The following is a 19,310-nucleotide window of genomic DNA, read 5'->3' as shown; positions in this document are numbered from 1 at the left end:
AGTGATTCATGGAGGCTACTTGAGGAGCGTAACAGGGCAGTGGGAGACTGAATGCTTTTCTATTCCCATTAATCTTCTTTCCAATGTCAGGTGCTACAATCAAATTTTACTCAGTGGGGGTAGATTTCAAATCAGTTGTCAAAATTACGAGCAGGGTAGCATTCCTAGTTTCACAGAAATAAGACATTTGAAACGTCTTTTAACATGAAAGTCTCAGAACTTCTAGTTAGGCTTTAAGGCTGCATTTGAGAGGATGGGGTGAAGACAGTGTTGCCTGCTGTGGTGAAAAAGCATTGGAAAACATCTGGGTGGTTAGAGGTTGCTGGCGAAATGGTCAGGCAGTGGCGTAGCTACAATGGGACATCCAGGGACATTTGCCCCAGGAGCCACCATTGTAGGTCACATGTGGGGCACTCAAAATGACCCCCTACAAGGCCAGGCTGCACTGCCAGACAGAGCACAAGCACAAGTGCTTCAGAAGCCCAGGCTACAAAGAGCCACACTGGTTCTGTATGTTAACAAAGGTTGTTTTTTAGAAGGCTTGGTCCTGCCTTTGGGCTATCTTTAAAGTTATGGTGAGCATTTTTAAAATTATGATTTTTAACTGTAATGTAGGTTTAGCATGTTGTTGTCACCCTGAGCCCTTCTGGGATGGGCAAGGTACAAAACTAAAAATAAAAATGAATTTAAATTTTTTTTAACAGCATACCCATGAGCCTTTGCTAAATATGCAAATTAATTTGCCAGGGAACTGTGGCCAGGGCACTGAAGGAAAGGAATAGAGAGATAATATTTTTGCTACTTCTAACTGACACAGACATTGTTGAATCATGAAAGGCTTGCTGTGACCTAGTATCTAACTTTTGCAACCATGGATCTTTTCTACAGGAATTCTGTAATTGCAATATTTAACCAATAGCTTTACAGCAGATCAAGTCAGCTAAGTGCTACAACTAAAAAAATCCCAGATTTTTTGGTCAAAATATTTGCCATTACACATATGCCTCCCCACCTATTCATTACAATTAGAATATACTTAGGTTGTCTTCTGTAATTTTTGCCATGAAAATGAAAAAAGTATAATTGTTTCTGAATAGGCACATCAGAAACCAAAATTAGACTACAGACTGTTTTCCCAAATAATCTTGATGAAGAAGGCTGGTAAAGGAAAGACACCAGAGCCATTTAATTTTTCCTTATTGTTTTCTGTTGAGTGTACTTGAACACAAAACAACATTCTAAGGACAGCTGATTCAAAATCACTAACATGCAACAAAGATAGTAATATTTGTCAAGAATAAAATTTCTTATAGGACTCTGTGAAAATGCAGAAGGCTTTGATTTAATCTTTCAGCTGAATATAATGAACAGAATTATTGGGGAGGGGATAACACTATCCTTACCCCTTTGTCTTGCACTGGGCATGTATATTTACGGCAATATGGAACTTTGATGGAAGGTTTATTACAGAGCTGCTAACTGAAGCAAAAGAAAAGCTATACTTCTGTTTTATTAAGAATCAGAATGTGTCCAAGAAGTGGAAAACAGTTTGCTTTCCCTTTTCACAACCTTTTGGCAGACACTTAGGGTGCAGACGGAATTTTGAACATCATAAGAGAGAATGATTGTAGTGGCTGAAGACAATCCTAGCTTAAGAAAACACAGTGAAAATGTCTCTCTCTCTCTTTTTTTTTGCAGTGCTGCAGCTATGCAACCCACAACAATATCTGTGCCAAAGAACTTCATTAGAGCTGCAGCAACACCCTGCTATCTCAAGTGCAGAATAAATGACAGAGCTCTGTGAACGCACACTCAGCTGTGGGCATGCGACAATGTCAGCAATATCAGCTCCTCTCAATCTAAGCTTTCAGAGAGCACTAACACTGCATTTCAATACCTAATACACCCCAGACAAGGTGGCTTATTTTAAAGAAATGGCTAGAAAAGATAGAGCTGCTTGGTAAGCAAAACAACACTATTTAATACATTCTTTTATAATAATAAGTGATCCGAAGTATAAAATAAAATAAAACGAGGACTGAGATAACGATTGCCAATATTCCATTTGTTTAACCCTCTTCTATCATCTTTCAATAAAAATGTTTACGTTTCCCAATAATAGCTTCACAAGGCAACGTTTTTGAATGGTCAATATTACATTGAGCTTATACTTTTAAGGAAAGACATGAAAAGATAAACAGAAGTTGTAAAGAAACTTAAGGCAGAGATTTTTAAATCTGTGTGTACGGAAAAAGGCCAGAACCGAGCACACTGAAATCTGTCCACCGAGTAAGGTCTCTTTCCCAAATTCACCCCTCCCCCAGCATCAAATGTAGACACGAGCCCAATTCAGGCATGTAAACATATAAGAAGTTGCTTCTCTGTAATTGAAGTTTGTTGAGACCAGTCTACATACATGAATATTTGTCCAGACTGATGCCTGGTAGGAAAGGAAACACAGGGCTTCCTTCAAGCAGTGTGTCAGTAAACCAAAAAAGGAAAAAAGATGCTAGGTGATGGCTTTATTATTATACAAAGCCCCTAGGCATTTTACCACGAAAGCCTCACCAGGGGGATCAGAGAGGTCACCATTCAGTACTCAATTGCTGGGGAAAGGTTCAGCACAGAGTGAATTCTCTGATCTCCCTGAAGAAGCTTTCATGGTGAACCGCATAGGGGTTTTGTATAACAAATAACAAAAAGCTGCCAGTTAGCATCTCTTTCCCTTTTCTGGTTTCGTGGTAGGGAAGTCAGCAACACCCCACCCCATCTATCAGAAACTAACCACAGGTGCACCTTTTTTCCTTCCATTCAGAATCCAATTCTCAGTTTCCAGGGCAGGGACAGTGTCAGGGAATGGCATTGTTGGTAGCTCCTAAGGCTCACTGTTACCGCCAGGAAAATATGAAAAATATTTTCCTAAGCCTATCACTAAGCTACATAGGCTAAGGACCAGAGCAAAGAGACCAGCGTTGTCCAAAAGTCTCTATAAGGACTGGAAAGGACGTGTATATATGAATCTGCTAATGTTTCACATGGGTTTCCTTCTTGCTTTTATCCCTTTTAAGATTTAATGTAAGCCCCTCAGTGTTGGATTTATGGTTTGCCCAATGTTTAGGCTTATGTCCTAACTAGGTTTCCCAGTTGATTTAAGGTTTATTAATGTTAGCGTAGGATATTCTTGTTTATATATATATGGGTGTTTTTACTGTATTGTAAGTCCTGTAGGATTGCATCTAATGTTTAGAAATGTTATTTTAGAAATTTGTATCTGTTAGTAAAAGCAATGGCTTGTAGCAGCTGATATTAAGACCCAAGGAAGTTAGTCCTAGAATTCAGTTTGGGCCAACACCCGGTAGATCTCTTTAGCAAGATCTCTCCTACATGTGAGCTCCCAAAGGCACATGGTGGGCCACTGCGAGTAGCAGAGAGCTGGATTAGATGGACTTTGGTCTGATCCAGCTGGCTTGTTCTTATGTTCTTATGAACAAAGACCCTTTTGGATTACAAATTGATTCTGATAACGGCACCCCAGAGGTCCCAGCCGTTGAGGGACGAACTAAGATTGCCATTGGACCATTTGAACTTTCTTTTGTTGCGGGACTGAGGCGCGGGAGCCTCAGGACATAATTCAAGGAAGCAGCCCATCTGATAACCAGATACCTGGGTGCGTTAACAGCCTCACCCAGTTTTATGAATGGACACTCTTTGCCCCGTTCCGGAACTGTTGTAAAGTCTCGCGGGAAGATGACAGCGAGATCTCATGGTCCCATTCACAAAGTTGTAATTGTACCTTTCTTTTTATGTGTTGATGTTTTCTTTATTGTTGCAAGGTAAGGGACCTGTCCCCTTACCTGCCCCCTTGCCCTCTTTTGATCTGTGTGTATAAAAGTTGCTGCACTTGGCTACGGGGGCGTGATTCCCCTGCCTGAGCTGTAGCCACCCTGTTCGAATAAAATATTCTGTTTTGAAGAACACCGGCTTCCTGCACCTCACTAAGCTGCATGAGCTGAAATCACTTAATGTTACCCGAACAGCAGCAGTAACATCAACTGCCCCAAGAGGACCCACTGCACCAAAGTAAACAACATGCATGGGGAGTTGGGAAAAATATGTGAGGAACTGTGTTTATTTCCTTTAAAGGATTTTACACGCCATCATAAATATGGATTACTGGCAAGCTGATCTGAAAGGGTAAGAAAAAGCAGCACGTGCATTATTCTGGTACGTGTGTGTAAAGTGCCACCAAGTTGGAGCCAATTTCTGGCAACCCAGTAGGGTTTTCAAGACAAGAGACTAACAGAGGTGGTTTGCCATACCACACACTTTTCTTTTTCACTGCTGTGAAGCGAGGAAAGTCTCTCGCCAGGTACTTCAAACTGACCAAAATGGAGTATCCAGACATAAGGACATCCAGTGAGACACAGAGCAGTCAGTTCAAGGGTTGTGGAATTGGGTGAATAAAGGTTCTCAGACAGGGACAGTCTGAGATATGGCAGAAAGTGGAAGACTTTGAAAGTAAGGGAAATATGGAACTCAAATACAAGTGTGATACTCTTACAGCTCAGAAATTCTGAAGAACAAAGTTTTACCAATCATGTTGACAGCAGATTTTCAAAAAAACATATACCTACTCTTTCCATTGGGTACTGATGGAACTTTTAGAATTTCATGCACATTGACATGGTTTAATTAAAAGCAAGGGCCCAATCAAAGATGTATTAACTTTGCCTTTAAAACCAGTAGTTATTGGTGAGCAGGAACATTGGTTCTTAAAACCCACTTGTTGTCTCTCACTACAATGTTACAGGTCATGCAGTACCAGTCCAGTGCTCAGCCAATTGGACTTAATATTTATAAAAACAAAAGCTAGGCAAATTAGAATTTTTAATGGTCTCAAAATCATGCTTACTTCTCTATTAAATCCAGTGTGACTCCTGGTACCAGTCTTACACTCTTCTGCATGCAAAACCTGTAGACAAAAAAAGAAATTAAACATAAATCACACTAATTAAATATTTAATGACAGACTATCTACAGGTTCTGTGGCAGGAACAAGTTCTTCATTATTAGACATTATTTTCTAGATGGAAGGGTTGACAAAAGTTTGCTACAACATAGCGGAAAGCAAGCATTCCTTAGTATTTGCCGCAACCACGATTATGCAGTGATTTCCAGCGTCACAGTGTCATGCTTGCGCATAGTAACTGCCAAAGTGACAAGTTTCCAAGCAGGCTGGGAATGGTGAGAGAAGAGGCAAAAGGTTCGCTCATCCTCTACAATTTCTAGAGAGCAGGAGCTATAAGAACAGAAATAAAGCAAAGCTAATGAACCAAATTATGCATGCTAGCTGGGTTTCCCAGAGAATAATCGCCAAAGGAGAAACCCAAGGGAACGGGGAAGAGATTCAGAAGAGTAATATCTGGGTAAAATAGGTCAGAACAAGAATTCGTTTCATACCATCACAATTAGTTGGGGAGGGACTGTTAGATCATTTATGCTAAGTCCTTCTCTCATTCCTTCAGTTTGATATGATCAGTCCAGAGTAGTAGACTACAAGCAGCGAATAGCTGCCAGACCATAAGCCTTTTAGTTCCAAATGACCCAAGAAAGAAAAATTTCAGGTGCAGTCAAGGATCTGGCGGATTATTTTATATCATTGTGAACTTCAGTTCTCCTCCTCCACCTTGTATCTCTGGCCCCACCCTTTCCTGGGTGTCCTGCTCGCCTTAGATTCCTCCCTGCCGCCTTCTCTAGTTCCCCACACTGCCCTGAAACCCTTCCTTCAGACAGTGCTTAAATTCTAGAAAAGAAGTCGCCGGGTCTCATGTCTATATGGAAAGGACAGATTTCTCATCCAAAAGCCTGTATTGCTGAGAAGCAATAGTTCTTTTCCTCTAAGAGACAGGGAAATAAATGAAAACAATTGAAGAAGGAAAACAAATTTATTTAAGTAGTCTACAGAAGCAAATTACATTTACAGAGCACTCATACTACGTTTATGCCTCTTCAGCTGCAGGGAACCCCGAAGAACAAGAGTGGATGGGCCAAGCACTGCTTCCCTCTTGCCAAGACCACTATGAAAAATCCCTTTAGTTAAATCTAAAAATGTCTAGGGAATAGCTCAGAGATTTGACAGTTAGTCTAGTCTTATATTATGAAGCAGGGCAAGGAGGTGGAGGGTAGGGACTTCAGAAACTGGTATCAAGTAACAGTCTAGGAATTCCCCAAATTTCTGTGGTTTTTATCAGAGAGATTAAGAAAATTCCTACAGCACTGCATGTTGCTGTGATGTCACTTCCAGGTATGAACCCATGAGTAACATTGCAATATTGTGCAATCCCCCACCCCCACCATTTTGAACCTGCTACTACATCAAACAGCAGTGGGAGCTGACACCATTTAAAGGCAGTTTTTGAAGTAAAAACCATGAAAATATAAAGTCAGCATACAAATGATTAAAATTAAAACAAGTTGTAACAAGAGAATAAAACACCAAACAGTCTTGAACTACACACACACACACACACACACACACACACACACACACACACACACACACACACACACACACACTCCAGCCTAGATATAAACAAATGTTTTCGCCTGCTGCCTAAATGGTAGTAAAGTAGATGTTAGGTGAATCTCAAGGGGGAGGTTTTTCAAAAGTCGAGAGGCCATACCACTAAACTAGTCCTGTCTCTGGCTACCACCCACACCATTTCTGCAGGCAGGGGTGCAGGGAGCATAGCTTGTCAAAAGGATCTTAGATGACAGGCTGGACAGTATGGAATGAGGTAGTTCTTCAACAGCCTTCGTTCCAAGCCATTTATGACCTTAAAAGTAGTAACCAGCATTGTTAATTGTGCTTGTAAAAAACAAGCTCTTTAAAGTAATCTGGCAGTCATATTTTGGACCAATGAAAGGTCTGAGCAGTTTTTAAAGGTAGTCCCACATAAGCCTCATTGCAGTAATGAAACCTGGATGCATTCTTCTACCAGCTAGAAAATCAGAACTACTCATCCACTGCTAGACTGGGAACCTTCCATTTGTGGCATTACCATACCTCAGCCAAATATTGTTATCACCAAATATCTTGGATCCTTATACTTGTAAAGGCACACTATTTCACTACTTAAGCACACATTTTAACTATTAACTTCTTGTTCATCATTTTTCCTTCACACTTAGCCTGGCTTTGAAATACTATACTGAAATGCATGTGCTAGACTTATTTTTAATTATTAAGACTTTACAAGGGGGGAGGGAGGGGGAAAACCCCACAAAAAAGGGAAGGCTCCCAATTTCATCTGCACTAAGTATAATCACACTTAAAATATTATTACTACTTGCTCTCTTGTTAAAATTCTAAAATCAGTTCTTAATTACTATTATTAATAAGCTTTATACTTTTCTCTATTATATCTATTTTTTATTTTTCTATTCCTCAGAACCACAAATCATTCATTTATTTTTTTCTGTTTTACACAAAAAGTGTATCAGGGGTTTCCCATTATCCCAGAATTTAAATAAGTTATTTTCACTAATCAAAGAGGCTTAGTCATTTCTGCCAACTCCAACAACTTCACAAGCTTGCTGTAGGTGAGATAAAGTTTTCCATTTGTGTGCATATTTTCCCTCCTCACGTGTTTACCCTTTCTGTCCCACTCCTCTCCTCCACTGCTGCTACTCTGCATAGGGTGTGATCTTCTTTTCTTTCGTTTGAAGGAGTCGGCAACATGGAAGGGGCAGGTGAGGGGGAAAGCATGTGAGGGAATGGGAAGGCTGGCTGTGGGCAGAGGGAAGATGTCTGGAGCAAAGTTGTATCACTGGCAAATCTGCCCATTCTGATGGCAAAACAAAATTAAAATCATGCTACAAGTGGTCTTGAGGAGAAAATGAGAAATGAAAGCGGGGCTTGAAGAAATAAGTCTGGACAAGAAATCTTGCTGCACTGGACATTTGCTCTCACTATGCAGTGAACACATTGTGCATGTGGGAACGGATCAGAATGTGTATAAAAATTGTATTTAATCCAGTGCCTGAACCAAGGAATTGCAAAGAATCAAAATGGGAGCTTCTGTGTAAGTGACCAAAAGCCTGCAGTTTTGCAACAGGTCAAAAAGGCATGTTACAAGCTTGCTAGTGACTATGCAAGCAAGCAAGATAACATCTTTGACATCTTGGCACTGAGGGCCTACGTGACAGCAGACAGATGCATTTTATAACTTTGGTTTTTGGGTTAGAAATGAATGTGATTAGTTAAATCAACAAAGTGTTTTTCTATATAGTTAAATGAGCACAGAGAAATGATAATGAGAGTAATTCACATGTATTAGTATTTTACTATAATTCTATTGTGGTTAGAATCAATAAGTGTTAGAATTATGTTTTAACATTTCATGCTGGGAAAAGTAAGTTTTATGAGCCAAAGGAATTCTGCAATGCCCTGGAGGTATAGCTCTCTCTGGGAGCCAAACTAGCAAAACGGGTTTTTCTTGAAGACAACAAGCTACCTTTATTACTGTCCTTTGCATATGCGTAGAGGGCATGTAGCATTTGAGTAACAGCATGTAGCGTTTGAGTAACAGAAAGAATGTGAAAATACGTAGAGTAAGGGGCTGCCTTCATGTGACCAGATCGATCCAATTAGATTCTTAAGGTATATGAATCATAATACGTGGAACAAAAGGGGAGGACTATGTGACGTCTGTACTCTTTGCATCTATAAAAATTAAGGCTCTTCCTCTACTGGGTGTGACTCTTTCGAGAGCCACCCAGGAGAGATCAACCTCCTGTAACGATCTAAATTCCGTGTCTCTTCCTCGGGAGAGTTCACATTCTGTAATCTTATCTACATTCTGCAAAGTAACAACTGTCTGTTTGTTTTCTAATGTCAGATGTCTTTTGCTTTATTTCTAACTTTAAGTTTTTCTTAAAACTAACTCAGCTGTGTAGGACCAGAGAGCGGCCCTGGCCCCACATGCATAACCAGCAAGAGTCTTCAAGACCATGAGATCTTTTGTCTATTTTAAATCTTTCTAATAGTTCTGCATAGAAAAACCAATTACAAGTATTTCCTTCTACTAATAATTGATCTCTTTATTACATTTACATTCTCCTTGTGAGAAGTCTAAAATGTCATGATATGTTATCCATTTGTTTTCAAATATCATTTCATGTCTAGAATAATGCTTCTTGTGGTAAAAGCCATGTAGGATTTTTTTTTTACCATAGACTAGGTTTAAACTTATCCTGTATTCTCAGAACGGCACACCTAATATAATGATCATTAATATCTTCATTAATTTTAACTTCATCATACCATAAATAGGCATGCCAATGCTATCCATATCTCAAATCATGTTCTTCAAGCCCTTCTATTTCTCAACATAATCCATTCTTTCAACCAAATCAAACAATAAGTCACAAAAATAACTTCGAATCAGATAAACCTACACCTTCTCTTTCTTTTGCATTGTGCAATATTTTATATTTAACTGGAGGGTTTTTCCCTTGCCAAACACAGCTTGATATATCCTTCTGTAAGTACCTGTACATATGAGATAATTAGTGCAATTTGTTCTTGTTTATATATAAAAAAATTTCATATATTTTTAATGATTACTGTCATGCATATTTCTTTGAGAAAACAAAGTTTTCATTAACAAACATAAAATTAACAAACAGACTGACAAATGGAGGAGATACGGGATGCCAATAACAAAGTAATCAGAATGGGAATGCCCAATGATGGTTGCCAGGAGGGAAAAAAAACGTTTAAGTCTGTGACTTCCCCTAACTCTCTGCTGCTCTCTTTTGTGAAAGTAGAAGCTATTTAACACATTCAAACCTCTTAAAGATCATGGATGAAACTGCCACCTACAAAGAGCAAGAGTAAAGTTAACGAGGAAAATTTGTACCCGAGCCTTAAGCACAAAATATCTCCAGCTAGGATTGCAAAAATTGCAATTAATGTGCAAAATTGGACCCTTTTAGGATCAGAATAACTTGGCTGTGTGCCCAATATGCCTCCTCTAGCATCTTCAAAGTGTCAGGATGTGCTGCTTGACAGTTGCTGACTTCCACAGAGTCTGGTTCACTTGGGACCTGAACTCATCTGGCTTAGCTTGTGAAATTCAACAAGATTACATCAGAGAAATGGCACACAAAGGTGTCATGTGCATTTTTATTTTCTTTTTCATCAAGCTCATCTAGGCTACACTTCAGGGGCCCTAAAGACTGAACTATGGTCATAGACCACAGTGCAGAGAGCCCTTCGCATGATCTAAATTCAGCCCCTTACCTTGTTTCCCAAGAGAAACATTCTAGCATATGCTTTGTGAGCAGCAAGCTTTTGATTAGGGCTTGGTAGTGAAGTTTTCGCAGACCTCCCACATTTCTAATAGAGCTGGGAAATGTCGCTGTGTCAAGTATGTCATTCTGCTTCTTTATATAAAAAAGAAAGAAAACAAAGTGCACATCTGGGGTCAGTCATAATAAGGTATTTCCATAGACTCCGCAGAGTACAAAGCTGTCATTTTGCTTTCTTCCTCTGGGGCGTTTCACAAATAAATATGAGCAGGATGTAAATAAAGCTGAGACTTCAGAAATTTCAAGGGGGTCTACAGCTTCTCAAAGGCAACGGAATAATGAATCAGGCCAGTCTGCTTTTGATCAGTAAGGAAATACACTTTTCTAGGGCACAGCCAGTTCACCGTGGTCCTGCTTAATATTCGACATAATGACACTAACTCAGCAAGGATTCATAACTTTCATGTTCGCAAAGCTGCAGGTCTGAAATCATACTTCAGAACAGATTATTGAAGGAAACACTCCCAATTCTCTCCGCTAATGAGCGCCTGCCGTCACTAGGCTAATTTCACAACCCAGCATATCTTGACTCCTTATTGTTAGGGACCCTCCATATTTTCCCTCACGAAAACTAAAATTAAACCAGACAGGTTCCCTTATATTTTGTTTTCTTCATTCATAGTAACATCTAAAAGACTACACAGCAAAGCCAAAAAATTATTTGATAGGCTATCAAGGCAAGCCAAGAATAACCAAATCACTGCACAAATACCTCAGTAAGCATGTGTGACTGGAAGAGTCATATGTATATACATCACACTCAACCAGCTTCATGATAAAACCTATCTAGGAAAAGTTTGCAGGCAGAAGCTCTTAAATAATACACCAAATCAAATTTTGAGACTGCACTCCAAGTCCAAATATCAAGTATGCTTTAAAATGTAGGTACTTCCAAAATGATTTTTCTAATATTCAGCACCTTTTCAGAGATACTATAAGACCTCTGAATCTGTGCTGCAGAATAAGGGAGGTTTCTTATGCATTTAATTCATCCAGAGAGCCTGTGAAATAAGACGACCACCATTTTGTACTATATATATTTTTTGGCAAGTTTTGTGTAACAAAGGTTTGTGGCCAAGACAGAATTAGTCATGCTTGCTGAATGGGATGAACAAACTGTGAGTGCAGTCTGGTGGTAGATGCCACAGCTGGAGCACTACCCACTGAGATTGTCTGAGATTCTCTTTCATGAGGTCCGCATCATGCTAAAAACTAATAGTGCAATCCTAAGAAGTACTAACTATGCCCTTCCATTTACTTCCAAGGATTTATCCGAGTGTAACTGTGCCTCTAACTGCACTGTAAAACTGATAAAGAATATTAGGACAGTATTAGAGTGACTTTAAAAGAGAAAATGAGATGGTACTTTTGGGGAAATTGGAGGTCAGAGCCTAAACACTGCCCGTCCTGGCTCTATGAAGAGTGGTGGGGTACCAGTAGTATGGTGTGCACTGGCTTCAAGTGGAGAACTGAATCAGGTTCAAGGTGTTGATGTCAACCATTAAAGCCCTAAACATCTTAAAGGCTTGTAATTCTTGCGAGTATTTAATTTGATCTCAGGGCAGACCCATCCAAACTCAGCTGCGGTGGGCCATGGCACCAATGTGGGACCGCCCCACTTGGAGGCGTCCAAGCAGCATGGAGAAGTCTGAACAGTAAAAAAGCCTCCCTGGCATCAAGAAGCCCCCACTGGGCTGAACTGACTTATGCTGCCTTTTTGGTGGGGTGAGTCCGAGGTCCAGGCTCCTGGAATAATGCCTGCAAAGACTGGGAGTGACCCTGGCACAGCATCCAGCACAGCATCCCAGCGATGCAGAGAAGGGTGGTGGCCACACACCAGCAGAATCACCCCTCTGCCAAGGTAAGTGCCCTGGAGGTTAATCCACAGGTGTAGCCGTGCACTGCTCCCACAAACGAACCCCCCCCCTTTTGGACGGGACCATTAGTTTGCCTTGAAGTTCAGAAATACACATGCCACATTTGTTGTTAAAAATCTTGCATCATGAATGTCACAAACATTCATACCCTAGTGAAACAATCTGCTATTTTTAACTGCAACAACAAATTAAGCAAGGCAAAATATACTTGCCGCACAAGCTTCCTTTCCCTTTCATCAGCACAGACTAATACAGAGTTGACCTTATTGAAAGCACAGGACTACAGAATCACATTGATAGCAGCATTGTTCAGAAGTTAAACAATACACTAAAGTGCATTTTATACTGCTAAACCATGCAAAATTTCCTCACATGAATCATTACCAAAATCAGTCTTTAAAGGGATCTGAAACTGATGTGATTGCAGAGTTCTAAATCTCAACTTAGCAGGCAGGATAAAGCCAAACTTTGACTCCCCTTCCACAATAATGCCTGTAGAAAAAGAAATCGGCTAATCCTGGGTTTTTGTAGAGCTGCAAAGAATTCTAAACAGGCTGGGGGAACTTAATATGAGGTAGTCAATGTTGGTTTTCCCTTTGCAAAAGGCATAAACAGTATCAAAAAATTCCCTTCACTTGCACATCTGACCAAGTGATGCAATTTTTAGAATAGTGTTTGCTAGAGGAGATTTTTTTTTTTTTTGCTAATCAAGATCTGAGTAAATAAATACGCTGGAGGTATCCGTTCAGTTTGACAGTGATGAAAAAGGGTAAAGGAAAGGGATGAAGAAAACTGATGTGATAAAGAAGCCATTTATAGATTTTTACCTAGATTCAATCTGTGAATCCTGAACTGATAATGCAAAGCTCTGAATTTCCAAATACACAGTGCAACAAAACATGTAATTCTGATCTTCGAGGAAAACTCACTGAGACCAGATCAAAAACTTACAGGACATTTTAGCCATTAAAAATAGCAAAGCTAAGAAGATTGAGAGCCAGCCACACTAGGAAGAGACAAGTGTCTGGAGAATGCTTATCTAAGTGAATGGAGCGCATTCTTGAATTCATGGAACCCGCTATATATAACCAGTCAATGCCTCTTTGATATATGTAACCAGCCTGCTATATGTTAGCACTGCCATCTGTGCATTCTTTCCTTGACTGTGCTTTATGGCTTTACATGCTTAGTACTGAACTAGGCATCCCCTGTATCTCCTGTCCTGTGAGAAAAGAGTTACAACTGTTATCTTGTTATAGGCAGGAGACCAGGTGGCTCCTTTGATAGCAGTTGCTGATCTTGGGGATCTGAGAAGTTGGGAGGGGGATTCTTGGGGGGATATATGGGACTGTAGATGTCAGCTTCATTAGAACTGGCTTTGCCAAGTATGGTGCTTGAATACCTCATCAATAAATGCTGCTGATTACTATTTCAGAGTCCATTTATTGGCTTAAGGTTCCGAGACCTAACACAAGGAACAAGTTGTCAATGGCCAATTATGCATGAAATTATGCATCTTTGCTGTGTAGCGAAGGCCGGTGTCTGCCACAGCAAGATTTCTTGTATAGATGTATTTTCTGGAGCCCCACTTTCAATTTCCACTCTCTTCGCGGCAAGCAAAATCACTTACAGCATGATTTAAATCTTGTTTCGCCACCAAAATGGGCACAGTTGCCAGTGGGCACATCTTTCCAGTGGACCTTTTCCCTCCCGTCACGGCCAACCCCACTCCCACTTCCTCGCAGCACTTTGCACGCCTTCCCACTCGCCTCGCAGCACTTTGCGCTGTATAGTTTCATGGAGTCTCTGTCTATGAGTCAGAGGAAGAGCACTGAAACACTTGATTTTTCATGCTAGTTGCTTTTAGATTCTCCCTCCTCGAATATGCAGATTTTGTCATGAACATTTGGCTCAGCTTTACTAAAAACATCTATCATCTTTCCCCTCAGATTAAGTGCTGCCCTTGATTCACAGAGCTATACACATACAGCTCTTTTCAAGTGCTTCAGAAAAAAACAGCCTTTGAAAATTCACTATTTTAAGTTTGGAATAGGGAACATCTAGTTTTTATATATTCTCCTTGGCAGTCCCATCTTCAAAACATGATACATGCAACTCTTTTTGAAATGTCTGCTGAAATGAACAGGACTTTGTTAACATATGTAGGTCATTCCTCCCTATTTGTAAAATTTCATAAAAACATGAGCAAATGCACTTTCTCATAATATAAAAAACTTCAAATTCACAAGCTCTGAAATGTGGAGTGAAAAAATCCAGGAGGTGAACACAACACAGGGAAAATGTTACCGGTTCTTACAGCAATTAGGTGTGGGATGGGATTTTTAAAAACTTAGATGCTCACAATTTCATACCATCCAGAAAAGTAAGACATCCTACAGATGCCTTTTAGTCTATCATTCTAAAGTTCTCGTATAAAAACAAGGGGGTAGATTTGTGCATTAGAATAAAGAAGAAAAAGTTCAGCTTTTTTGCTGCAGCTTTGAATGTACAAGAATCTAATAGATTGCTGCAGCTGTGTCCGCCATGATAGTCAGAGGCATTCCTCCCATTGGGAAAAGTGGGCAGTTTCCCAGGGCGCCCCCTTGTGGGGGGCGCAAAAACTGCAGGTTCGTTTGTGGGATTTTTTATATTTTCAGTGTTTTTCCGTTTTTGGCCTGCAGAGGGCGCAGTGTTTAGGCTATCAGCACCAAAATTTCAGGGATTTTTCGGGAGACTCTCCTGATGATATCACCCAGGTTTGGTGAGGTTTAGTTTAGGGAGTCCAAAGTTATGGACTCCCAAAGGAAGTGCCCCCATTGTTTCCAATGGGAGCTAATAGGCGATGGGGGCTACACCTTTGAGGGTCCATAACTTTGGACCCCCTGAACCAAACTTCACCAAACCTGGGTGGTATCATCAGTAGGATCTCACGAAGATACTCTGAAATTTTGGTGCTGCTATCTTAATAATTGCACCCCTGACAGCAGGCACTCCCTAAATTCCCCCAGATTCTCCTTTTAAATCCACCCCCTTCCTGCCAATGCTTGTTTTCTTTCTTTTTTATTGTCTCCACGCCTAATAAAGGTGATTGTTTGTTGTTGTTGTTGTTGTTGTTGTTGTTGTAGATTTCACAGCTGCCAGATCTTTAGCTGGTTGTTGGCCTTCATTACAATTCGAGCTCACCCAGAGGCCTAGGAAGTTGTAATGTATCGGCGCAGTATTTGTGCGGATCCCAGCAGGGCTGCCTTCTGAATTTGACAGATGTTAATTTTGTCAATTCAAAGATGTTTCAAGTGCTGCCCTAGTGTTTTTGGGATAGCGCCCAGCGTGCCGATTACCAGTGGGACGACCTCAGCTGGTTTGTGCCATAGACGCTGAAGCTCGATTTTCAAATTGCGGTATCTAGTGACCTTCTCTTCTTTTTGAATGACACTGCTGTCACCGGGGCAGCATCATCATCATCATCATCATCATCATCATCATCATCATCATCATCATCATCATCATCATCATCATCATCATCATCATCATCATCACCATCACCATCACCATCACCATCACCATCACCATACCAAATCCATCCCCTTCGGCATGGATTTAAAAGGAGAATCTGAGGTCCCCAGTTTAAACATTGAAAGTGATGCTGTTTCAGGGTGGGGGAGAATCCACCCCAAAACAGCATCACTTTCAATGTTGTTTAAACTGGGGACCCCAGATTCTCCCTTTAAGGTGGATTTAAAAGGAGAATCTGGGCTTTCTAGTTTAAACACCATTGAAAATGATGCTGTTTGGGGGTGAATCCCAGCATCACTTGTTTAAACTAGGGAGCCCAGATTATCCTTTTAAATCCACCTTAAAGGGAGAATCTGGGGTCCCCAGTTTAAATAACATTGAAAGTGATGCTGTTTCCCCCAATTGGGGGGACTGGATACAACACCATAAAATGTTTTCATAGCAGTAATAAAACATTTTGAAAGCATTTTGAAAATGTTTTAAAAAAATAGGGCATGGGCTATTGCTGTGTTCAGATTTGTGAGTTGGGGCATGTTCTATAATGTGATGGTGACTTTGAAATGACCTGGTGGAAAAAATCATTGTTAGGTCACGGTGGGGGAGGGTGGCCGCCCATTGGGGGGGAGGCAATCAAACTCAGGTTTTGTGAGTTGGGGCATGTTCTATAATGTAATGGTGACTTTGAAATGACCTAGTGGAAAAAATCATTGTTTGGTCACAGTGGGGGAGGGTGACCGTCCATTGGGGGGGCCTCAAACTCAGGTTTTGCCCAAGGCTCCAGTTTGCCTAGGTACGCCACTGATGATAGTGGCTTGTATTGTAGTTTAGTACTTGGCTACCAATAAAGCTACTGTTCCCAGTTTCTTTCAGTCGTTTTCTTACAGACCTTTTACACACTGAATTTGAAGTGAAACAATCAACCACACTTTGGCTACGTTCAAAAGTCATGATAAACCAAAGTATATAAAATTGGTAACATGAATCAGCTCCAATTTAAATCTGGACACAGGTTGCTCAACCATCTGTGTTTACTGGAATTCTAAATCACGTTTGGTCCCTGTCTTGTTATCTGATTTTTTGTGACATCTGAACGTAGAAATCTATTTGTTTAGTAGAACTGCCCCTTTTAACCTCCTGCATATAGAAAACCTTGCTGCTCCAGTCATCAAGAATGCTTTCTAAGGATACACCTTTCCTCTTTCCCTCTATGTACACACCCTGCTTCACAGGGTGCTTCACACACGTGCTTCACTAACTTCAACAAAGGACGCAAAATAGTTCCAAAGTACAATTTTGGGAATACAGTAAAACAGCCAGAAGACAGAAAGTGACTGAAAGTTCTGAGCAAAAAGTGAGGAGGAATAAGCTGAAATTCCCATAGGCTCGCCCTTTCCAGTTCTTCTCTCATTTATTGTGCAGCCAATCAATAGTGAGCAGTCTGTTTATTGTAGAGAGCCAGCATGGTGTAGTAGATAAGAGTGATGGACTCTAATCTGGAGAACTGGGGTTTGATTCCCCACTTCTACACATGAAGCCTGCTGGTTAACCTTAGGAGAGTCACAGTTCTCTCGGAACTGTCTCAGCCCCACCTACCTCACAAAGTGTCTGTTGTGGGGAGAGGAAGGGAAAGGTGTCTGTAAGTCACTTTAAGACTCCTTACAAGAAAGAAAGTCAGGGTATAAATCCAAATTCTTCTTCTCTTCCTCTAAGTGCAGCTTTGCCAGTAGCCTGGCAAGCAATGCAATTGAAATCAGGCTAGAATCTGGAGATTCTGCGTCAAAGCAAGAAAGGAGACAAACCAAACTTGGGATTATGTCTTTGTTGTTCGTGTTATCTCTGGGTTGATGCAACAAATTGTGGTTTAACAAGCTACTGCCCCAAATGGTGACAAATGAAAACAATGCAAAATGTGACATGTCATCATTCAAAGGCTTCTCAAATTTCTATTGGAAGATAAGGGCAGGCTCTTTAGTTATACTTATAAACAGTAATTCCAGTTGTGTCAAACATAGCAACCCATCTCCTAAAGACACAGACTACCAAGAGCCCTTGATTCCATGAAACTGTCATTACTTATGAAACCAAGTGTGTAAATAGACATTAATTTAAAATGAATAAGAATCACTTCAGATGACTGGCTGAGGCTTATGAGTTTCTTTCTAGAAGATGTTTCTGGTGACTTTTATGCCACAAGCGTCTAGAAGAGGCATGTACCGTGGGCTAGTAATACACGTTGTGCACTAGCAAGGTCTCTGAGAACATGAGAGCAAACACTGAATGAATTCTGCAACTAGTAAAAACAGTACTGCACTTATCTGCAACTGTTTGTTCACTGAGTAGTCCTCCGTGTAGGCACATATGGGGACTGCGCTTGGGCAGGCAAGCCACAGAGCATTTTAGTTAGCTTACAGAAGAGCTTTGGCCAAACAGCAAGTGCTCGCCTCTCTCCAGTCATGCACCTGAGCAACAGATTTTCCCACCCAGGGCCACGTGACTGAGGTGAAGGGTGCACTCTCTCCCTCCTGTTCTCCCTTTGCCTTCATAGGGAACTACCACTTTTGCTAGACTTATTTATTTATTTGATTTATGAGTCGCCCTCCCTTGAAGAGTTCAGGGCGGGATGTGTGCCTGCGCAGAGGACCACTCAATGAACAAACAGGTACAGGTAAGTGCAACAGTGTTTTTTATCTTCGTGGTCTCTGTGCAGTCCCACATGGAAGAATGGCAGGTTTATCTGCTGTGGAAGTGAGCATGGAGCTGTCAGCGAAAACAGAGACTGCAATACAGCTTTATCCACATCCGTCTCTGCCCTAGCATCAACGTCCACAGCACAGTGCTTGATAAAGTCAACACAATGGACCATGTTGCTGCCTTACAAACATCCGTAAGGTCCACATCAGATCTGAAAGCGATCAATGCAGTTAGGGCTCCAGTGAAGTATGCCCTCATGCTCAGCAACCAATTCAGAGTTTGAGTCTCCTTCCAAATCCTTCGGAAGTGTACATGACAGCCAATGGTGCAGACTGAGATACCAGCCTACTAGAGCACAACCTGTTGGGTTTGCTAGCAGCCCACGCCACCATGGCTTCCCTCTGCTCTCACTGAATTTGATGAGAGAGCGTTTCACAGTAGACCAAAAGTGCATGACACTGTTCGGGCCAGTATACTGCCAACCCCTCTGGGGGGGGGGATGCAAGAAAGCCTGAACCCCCATGGGTTGCTTTGGCCAAGGCAATTGACTCCTCATCCAAAGAGGGCATTTGGATATCGCCCAGGGAAGGTGACAGAGAATGCAGCCTTTCCCTATTCCTCACCTCCGAGGAAGCAGAGCAAACATCACTGTAGAGAATTGATGAGAGCGCCACCCAGGAGAGTGCCCCCTGACAGTATTCTGGGGTTGTCTGTTGTTAGAGAAGGTGATCACCTACAACGGGCTGGTGTTGAGGACCTCCATGAGGAAGGCGATCTAGCTCACCTTGGAGGAGCGAGCTTTGAGTTGAGGGCATCAACTGTCGGCCAGGATAGCAGGGACTTTAGAAGGAGAAT

General features: G+C 41.1%; 1 protein-coding gene across 6 annotated transcripts in view; it reads right to left on the bottom strand.

The window, feature by feature from the left end:
• The window catches only part of RPTOR (regulatory associated protein of MTOR complex 1), a 458,205-nt gene that overhangs the window by 226,484 nt on the left and 212,411 nt on the right, over positions 1 to 19,310 (bottom strand). For all 6 annotated transcript variants that reach the window (XM_048488432.1, XM_048488434.1, XM_048488435.1 and 3 more), the window contains exon 7: positions 4,913 to 4,972. In XM_048488432.1, coding sequence (XP_048344389.1) covers positions 4,913 to 4,972 — 60 coding nt within the window. The remainder of the gene's footprint in view (positions 1 to 4,912; positions 4,973 to 19,310) is intronic.

The sequence above is a fragment of the Sphaerodactylus townsendi genome, linkage group LG03 (assembly GCF_021028975.2).
Source record: "Sphaerodactylus townsendi isolate TG3544 linkage group LG03, MPM_Stown_v2.3, whole genome shotgun sequence".
Lineage (NCBI taxonomy): Eukaryota > Metazoa > Chordata > Lepidosauria > Squamata > Sphaerodactylidae > Sphaerodactylus > Sphaerodactylus townsendi.
The sequence above is the reverse complement of the archived record's forward strand: the minus strand, read 5'-3'. Positions and strand labels throughout refer to the sequence as shown.